Below are 8,646 nucleotides of genomic sequence, written 5' to 3' on the forward strand. Positions count from 1 at the left end.
ATCAGTATTGGCTTTCTGGCTGGGTGTGTCCACTCACTGTGGCGGGCCATTAGTCCTCAACACGACACTTACCTTGACGGTCAGTTGCTGCACGAGTGGCGGTTCTGACCGCTGCTCTCGCTGACCAGTCTCGTCCCCGTGAAAGGCCTGCGCCAAGTCCCGTCCAGGTGTTACGATGGCGTATTCAAAGACACGCCCCGTCCCCGAGAGTGCTGCAAGGAGAACTGTAGCACTCCTGAAAGAGTCCCAGCCTAGGTCTGTCCCATGTAAGCGAGTCTTACACAGAGATCCATCCCAGCGAAGCTATAGCTTGTTTGTGATTCTAAAGATGCTCGTTATGTACTATGCGAACTAATTGTTAAATAAAACACTGTTTAAACCAGATCCGTCCCAGCCAGGAGAGCTCTGCCCAGAACCCTGTATTGAGAAAGTCCACTCTAACACCCTTCCCACTCTGGACGGCGTCGTGGACAAAGATCCATCTTGGTTGTGCGAGTTCCTCGCGAGGAAGCAGATCTCATTCTCTGAAGAGTCTTGTCGAAGACCTGTCACATTTAGTTTGACAGATTCCTGTACAAACAACCCAGACATCATTGAGAGAGTCTTGCACAAAGACCTCATTCGTTTGTCCTAAAGTGTTAGGCAGAGACCCGTCCCATTCTGGAGACATTTATCAAATTCTGCAGAAGACAATTCGTGCCCCATCACTGAGGATACAGCCTCGGCCTCCCACAGTCACATCTCTACCCAACGGCTTCCTATACATCTTCTCTATGACGTCCCCCCCCCCCCCCCCCCAGCACAAGCTTCGCAACGACCCGAATCATGAGAACTCCCAGCACAAGGCCTGGCCGCAGAAAGACCAATCTTGTTCCATCTTCGAGGGACGAAAAAGCGGCTACTTTTCTTCATTACTTCTCGAGGACGTATCGCACAGCCCCCAACCTTCACCCCCACTCCCCTATCCACCCACAGCCCCCAACCTCCACCCCCACTCCCCTATCCACCCACAGCCCCCAACCTTCACCCCCACTCCCCTATCCACCCAGATCCCCCAACCATCGGCTCATCCCCACCACCCAGATCCCCCAACCATCGGCTCATCCCCACCACCCAGATCCCCCTACCACCGGCTCATCCCCACCACCCAGATCCCCCTACCATCGGCTCATCCCCACCACCCAGATCCCCCAACCATCGGCTCATCCCCACCACCCAGATCCCCCTACCACCGGCTCATCCCCACCACCCAGATCTCTCGCTGTCGTCCCTATCATGTCCCCGGGCTGGCATGGTGCATCTCTCTGTCTGCCGCTGATCCAATTGAGGGGACGCCATTGGCATCAATCATGGCGACCAGGAGATTAGCCGCACCAAACAGCGGCAGTGGGCGGCACAAAGCAAACACCAGGAGGCGCGCCGCTCGCTGCATTCAGCCTTAAGTGGGTTATTAATTGCTCCTTCCCGCACAGTCCATCCCCCGGCGTGTGTTCGGCGCCGAGTGTTTGCGTCATGTTTGTCGGAAGAGCCGGAGAGGAGTTTGTACGGGGAAGGCGCCTTTTTGAAAAAAGGTTCCCATCATTAATTATTAAATCATCTCCGCTTGAGCGATGCTTGAGCTGATGGGTATGTAGGGCCGCTGTTTGCGCCGCGAGATTCGATGGCACTGTCTATATGCGGCGAGAGTTGCGAGCGGGGATGTGCAAGTCGCGTAATTAACACGCTGCACGCTTCCCTGCCTGCTGTGTGGGGCCTAGGCGTTACGTCGCTCTGCGTGTCGTCATGTCCGTCGTGACGTCACAATGGACCCTTCCCTGCCTGCTGCCTCGCGGTGTGGGGGGCCTAGGCGTTTCGTCGCTCAGCGTGTCGTCATGTCCGTCGTGACGTCACAATGGACCCTTCCCTGACTGCTGCCCTGCGGTCTCGCTTGGTTGCTTGGTTGCTTGGATTGGTTGTTGGTCACAAGTATTTCATGTCCCTTTAATTGACCTCAAACAGTGGTCCGGCCATTCCGTACAGCCCGATCTGTGTGTGCCAGCGCAGAGGACGTGGAACTGATGTCGCGAGATGGGATCACTTTAGGAGGAGGACGCACCCGTGCGGATAAATAACTCACAGATGAAACCTTAATGAGTTCATTAGCGCCACGTTAGGAAAAGCTCAAATTAATCAACTGTTTCATTTTGTATCGACTGCAATCTTCACGGGGCGGCCGGGAGGGGTGGGGAGGGGGGGTGGCGGCGAGGGAGGGATAGCGAAAGCACCTTTTAGGTCTACTACTGAACATGAAGCAGAGTGCTGTCATTTGATTCTCTGGGACGATTTGTAGCGAGACCGAAGTGCCGCTGGACTTAAAGCTGTGTGTTAGTGACAGTCACTGGTATCGCCGTGCTGCACAGCGGTGAGAGAGGTCAGTGCAGCGACAGTAGGTGGTGTCAGTGTGGTGACACGTGCTACTCGTAGTGTCACTTTCTGTGCTGCTCAACCTTCTCTTGGGGACTGTTTCCTATTTGTCTGAATGTGTACATGGTTTTCACCAATAGTCGGTTTGCATCGTGTGTTAATACAATGTGGTGTACGTTTTGCATCATGTGTTAATACATTGTCTTCTTTACGCACTATGTTGACGTTCTACAATCAAACACTTTATGTCTTCTTTACGCCGTCAGATGACCGGCACGGTTGGCCTAGTGGTAAGGCGTTCGCCCCGTGATCGGGAGGTCGTGGGTTCGAACCCCGGCCGGGTCATACCTAAGACTTTAAAATTGGCAATCTAGTGGCTGCTCCGCCTGGCGTCTGGCATTATGGGGTTAGTGCTAGGACTGGTTGGTCCGGTGTCAGAATAATGTGACTGGGTGAGACATGAAGCCTGTGCTGCGACTTCTGTCTTGTGTGTGGCGCACGTTATATGTCAAAGCAGCACCGCCCTGATATGGCCCTTCGTGGTCGGCTGGGCGTTAAGCAAACAAACAAACAAAACGCCGTCAGATTGCGCCACGTTGCCGAGTGTTGGCTGGTGTCCAAGTGCTATGATTGCTTTGTGCGTGTAAAAGCCTGGACACGCCAGTATTGCGTTACATGGTCCTTTACACAGGGCGACAGATGGCGAAAGTGTGCCTCATTGCGAAACAGGAATTCCCCACACTCAGCTACATCCTTGTCTATTGGCCTAACTTTTCTCATTATACGCAAACATTTTCTTTTCAATTTTTTGCTTTGTGTCGTTGAAACGCCCTTTCCAGTGTTGTTTCAAGTAAGTAGGGTTTGAATAAGTCTAACTCAATGAAAAGTTTATGAGCGATTTGTTGCAATGCCCGCCCTTTATGGTCATGTGTGTGTGAGAGCGACCAACCCACACAGAGAGATGGTGTCGCACAGTGAGAGTGAGAGTGTATGTGAGAGCGACCAACCCACACAGAGAGATGGTGTCGCACAGTGAGAGTGTGTGAGAGAGCGACCAACCCACACAGAGAGATGGTGTCGCACAGTGAGAGTGTGTGAGAGAGCAACCAACCCACACAGAGAGATGGTGTCGCACAGTGAGAGTGAGTGTGTGTGAGAGCAACCAACCCACACAGAGAGATGGTGTCGTACGGTGAGAGTGAGAGAGTGTGTGAGAGCGACCAACCCACACAGAGAGATGGGGTCGTCCAGTGAGAGTGAGAGTGTGTGGGAGAGCGATCAACCCACACAGAGAGATGGTGTCGTACGGTGATAGTGAGAGTGTGTGTGAGAGCGACCAACCCACACAGAGAGAGATGGTGTCGCACAGTGAGCGTGAGAGTGTGTGTGAGAGCGACTAACCCACACAGAGAGATGGTGTCGCACAGTGAGAGTGAGTGTGTGTGAGAGCGACCAACCCACACAGAGAGATGGTGTCGCACAGTGAGAGTGAGAGTGTGTGAGAGAGCAACCAACCCACACAGAGAGATGGTGTCGCACAGTGAGAGTGAGTGTGTGTGAGAGCGACCAACCCACACAGAGAGATGGTGTCGTACGGTGAGAGTGAGAGTATGTGTGAGAGCGACTAACCCACACAGAGAGATGGTGTCGCACAGTGAGAGTGAGAGTGTGTGAGAGAGCGACCAACCCACACAGAGAGATGGTGTCGTACGGTGATAGTGAGAGTGTGTGTGAGAGCGACCAACCCACACAGAGAGAGATGGTGTCGCATAGTGAGCGTGAGAGTGTGTGTGAGAGCGACTAACCCACACAGAGAGATGGTGTCGCACAGTGAGAGTGTGTGTGAGAGCGACCAACCCACACAGAGAGATGGTGTCGCACAGTGAGAGAGAGAGTGTGTGTGAGAGCGACCAACCCACACAGAGAGATGGTGTCGCACAGTGAGAGTGAGAGTGTGTGAGAGCGACCAACCCACACAGAGAGATGGTGTCGTACGGTGAGAGTGAGAGTGTGTGTGAGAGCGACTAACCCACACAGAGAGATGGTGTCGCACAGTGGGAGTGAGAGTGTGTGAGAGAGCGACCAACCCACACAGAGAGATGGTGTCGTACGGTGATAGTGAGAGTGTGTGTGAGAGCGACTAACCCACACAGAGAGATGGTGTCGCACAGTGAGAGTGAGAGTGTGTGAGAGCGACCAACATACACAGAGAGATGGTGTCGCACAGTGAGAGTGTGTGTGAGAGCGACCAACCCACACAGAGAGATGGTGTCGCACAGTGAGAGTGAGAGTGTGTGTGAGAGCGACCAACCCACACAGAGAGATGGTGTCGCACAGTGAGAGTGAGAGTGTATGTGAGAGCGACCAACCCACACAGAGAGATGGTGTCGCACAGTGAGAGTGAGAGTGTGTGTGAGAGCGACGAACCCACACAATGAGATGGTGTCGCACAGTGAGAGTGTGTGTGAGAGCGACCAACCCACACAGAGAGAGATGGTGTCGCACAGTGAGAGTGTGTGTGAGAGCGACCAACCCACACAGAGAGATGGTGTCGCACAGTGAGAGTGAGTGTGTGAGAGAGCAACCAACCCACACAGAGAGATGGTGTCGCACAGTGAGAGTGAGTGTGTGTGAGAGCAACCAACCCACACAGAGAGATGGTGTCGCACAGTGAGAGTGAAAGTGTGTGAGAGAGCGACCAACCCACACAGAGAGATGGTGTCGCACAGTGAGAGTGAGAGTGTGTGTGAGAGCAACCAACCCACACAGAGAGATGGTGTCGCACAGTGAGAGTGAGTGTGTGTGAGAGCGACTAACCCACACAGAGAGATGGTGTCGCACAGTGAGAGTGAGAGTGTGTGAGAGCGACCAACCCACACAGAGAGATGGTGTCGCACAGTGAGAGTGAGAGTGTGTGTGAGAGCGATCAACCCACACAGAGAGATGGTGTCGCACAGTGAGAGTGAGAGTGTGTGAGAGCGACCAACCCACACACAGAGATGGTGTCGCACAGTGAGAGTGAGAGAGTGTGTGAGAGCGACCAACCCACACAGAGAGATGGTGTCGCACAGTGAGAGTGTGTGTGAGAGCGACCAACCCACACAGAGAGAGATGGTGTCGCACGGGGAAGGTTGCCCACACGCACAGTGAGAGTGAGAGTGTATGTGGGCGCCCAGGGACAGCAGAAAGCATCAATCTTACTTGGAACTTTCTCAACTTCTGCAGCTAATGTGTCGAGCATCGCACAAAGAAAACTTTCCCGTCCCGTGAGACCACGCCCTCTTTTTGTTGTTTCCACGCCAACACTCGACACTTATTTTTCTTGTTCATGGTTTTCTCACTCTCCCCGCCTCCTCGTTCCTCCCTTTTCCGATCTTCCTACTCGCCTCCATCTCCTCGCCTTTTTTTACTTTTTTTGTTGTTGTTTAACTTTGTATTCCTCCTCCTGTATTTGTCTTCGAACTTCTTAGTTTTGTTCTTCTACTTTGTCTCCGTTCTCTTCTCTATTTTGTTCTGTTCCCAATTGTCTCCCTAGACTTCATCTTTCTCCACCTGTTTGTCTGTCGACATCTCAGCCCGTCACGTACCATCATCTCTCTCTCTTCCCCCAATTGTCTCCCTTGACTTCATCTTTCTCTACCTGTTTGTCTGTCGACATCTCAGCCCGTCACGTATCATCATCTCTCTCTCTTCTCCCAGTTGTCTCCCTAGACTTCATCTTTCTCCACCTGTTTGTCTGTCGACATCTCAGCCCGTCACGTACCATCATCTCTCTCTCTCTCTTCTCCCAGTTGTCTCCCTTGTCTCCATCTTTCACCACCTGTTTGTCTGTCGACACCTTAGCCCGTCACGTACCATCATCTCTCTCTCTTCTTCCAGTTGTCTCCCTTGTCTCCATCTTTCACCACCTGTTTGTCTGTCGACATCACAGCCCGTCACGTACCATCATCTCTCTCTCTTCTTCCAGTTGTCTCCCTTGTCTCCATCTTTCACCACCTGTTTGTCTGTCGACATCACAGCCCGTCACGTACCATCATCTCTCTCCCTTCTCCCAGTTGTCTCCCTTGTCTCCGTCTTTCACCACCTGTTTGTCTGTCGACATCACAGCCCGTCACGTACCATCATCTCTCTCTCTTCTCCCAGTTGTCTCCCTTGTCTCCGTCTTTCACCACCTGTTTGTCTGTCGACATCACAGCCCGTCACGTATCATCATCTCTCTCTCTTCTCCCAGTTGTCTCCCTAGACTTCATCTTTCTCCACCTGTTTGTCTGTCGACATCTCAGCCCGTCACGTACCATCATCTCTCTCTCTTCCCCCAGTTGTCCCCCTTGTCTCCATCTTTCACCACCTGTTTGTCTGTCGACATCTCAGCCCGTCACGTACCATCATCTCTCTCTCTTCCCCCAGTTGTCTCCCTTGTCTCCATCTTTCACCACCTGTTTGTCTGTCGACATCACAGCCCGTCACGTACCATCATCTTTCTCTCTTCTCCCAGTTGTCTCCCTTGTCTCCATCTTTCACCACCTGTTTGTCTGTCAACATCTCAGCCCGTCACGTACAATCATCTCTCTCTCTTCTCCCAGTTGTCCCCCTTGTCTCCATCTTTCACCACCTGTTTGTCTGTCGACATCTCAGCCCGTCACGTACCATCATCTCTCTCTCTTCCCCCAATTGTCTCCCTTGACTTCATCTTTCTCTACCTGTTTGTCTGTCGACATCTCAGCCCGTCACGTACCATCATCTCTCTCTCTTCCCCCAATTGTCTCCCTTGTCTCCATCTTTCTCTACCTGTTTGTCTGTCGACATCTCAGCCCGTCACGTACCATCATCTCTCTCTCTTCCCCCAATTGTCTCCCTTGTCTCCATCTTTCACCACCTGTTTCTCTGTCGACATCTCAGCCCGTCACGTACCATCATCTCTCTCTCTTCTCCCAGTTGTCTCCCTTGTCTCCATCTTTCACCACCTGTTTCTCTGTCGACATCTCAGCCCGTCACGTACCATCATCTCTCTCTCTTCTCCCAGTTGTCTCCCTTGACTTCATCTTTCACCATCTGTTTGTCTGTCGACATCTCAGCCCGTCACGTACCATCATCTCTCTCTCTTCTCCCAGTTGTCTCCCTTATCTTCATCTTTCTCCACCTGTTTGTCTGTCGACATCTCAGCCCGTCCCGTACCATCATCTCTCTCTCTTCTCCCAGTTGTCTCCCTAGACTTCATCTTTCTCCACCTGTTTGTCTGTCGACATCTCAGCCCGTCACGTACCATCATCTCTCTCTCTTCTCCCAATTGTCTCCCTTGTCTCCATCTTTCACCACCTGTTTGTCTGTCGACATCTCAGCCCGTCACGTACCATTATCTCTCTCTCTTCTCCCAGTTGTCTCCCTTGTCTCCATCTTTCACCACCTGTTTGTCTGTCGACATCTCAGCCCGTCACGTACCATCATCTCTCTCTCTTCCCCCAATTGTCTCCCTTGTCTCCATCTTTCTCTGCCTGTTTGTCTGTCGACCATCCTCTCTCTCTCTCTCTCTCTCTCTCTCTCTCTCTCTCTCTCTCTCTCTCTCTCTCTCTCTCTCTCTCTCTCTCTCTCTCTCTCTCTCTCTCTCTCTCTCTCTCTCTCTCTCTCTCTCTCTCTCTTCTCCTCGTTGTCTTCTTCTTTGTGTTCTTTTTTATATTTAGTCAAGTTTTGACTAAAATGTTTTAACATAGAGGGGGAATCGAGACGAGGGTCTTTGTGTGTGTGTCTGTCTGTGCGTGTGTGTGTGTGTGTGTGTGTGTGTGTAGAGCAATTCAGACCAAACTACTGGACCGATCTTTATGAAATATTACATGAGAGTTTCTGGGAATGATATCCCTGGACGTTTTTTTCATTTTTTCGATAAATACTTTTGATGACGTCATATCCGGCTTTTTGTAAAAGTTGAGGCGGCACTGTCACACCCTCATTTTTCAATCAAATTGATTGAACTTTTTGTAAAGCAATCTTCGACGAAGGCCGGACTTCGGTATTGCATTTCAGCTTGGTGGCTTAAAAATTAATTCATGACTTTGGTCTGTTCAACAAGAAAAAAGCGAAGCAACCAAAACGCATGTTCAACATGGTTTGTTGTGTGTCAAACGCATTTGACCTGTGAATATTCATCAATATGTAAGCGCAGTGCTTTAAAGATGTCCATGTGGGAATGTGTAAGTGGGCGTAGTCGAATGTCCATGTGGGAATGTGTAAGTGGAGCATATAAGAATG

At 51.5% G+C, this 8,646-nt stretch overlaps 1 protein-coding gene across 1 annotated transcript; it reads left to right on the forward strand.

Annotated features, from left to right (window-relative positions):
- Nucleotides 1-825: 825 nt before the first annotated feature.
- Nucleotides 826-1,368, forward strand: LOC138977325 (uncharacterized). The gene has a single exon (XM_070350225.1). It carries the CDS (start codon nucleotides 826-828, stop codon nucleotides 1,366-1,368), a length of 543 nt encoding a protein of 180 aa, XP_070206326.1.
- Nucleotides 1,369-8,646: the final 7,278 nt, after the last annotated feature.

The sequence above is a fragment of the Littorina saxatilis genome, linkage group LG9, assembly GCF_037325665.1.
Source record: "Littorina saxatilis isolate snail1 linkage group LG9, US_GU_Lsax_2.0, whole genome shotgun sequence".
NCBI classification, from domain to species: domain Eukaryota; kingdom Metazoa; phylum Mollusca; class Gastropoda; order Littorinimorpha; family Littorinidae; genus Littorina; species Littorina saxatilis.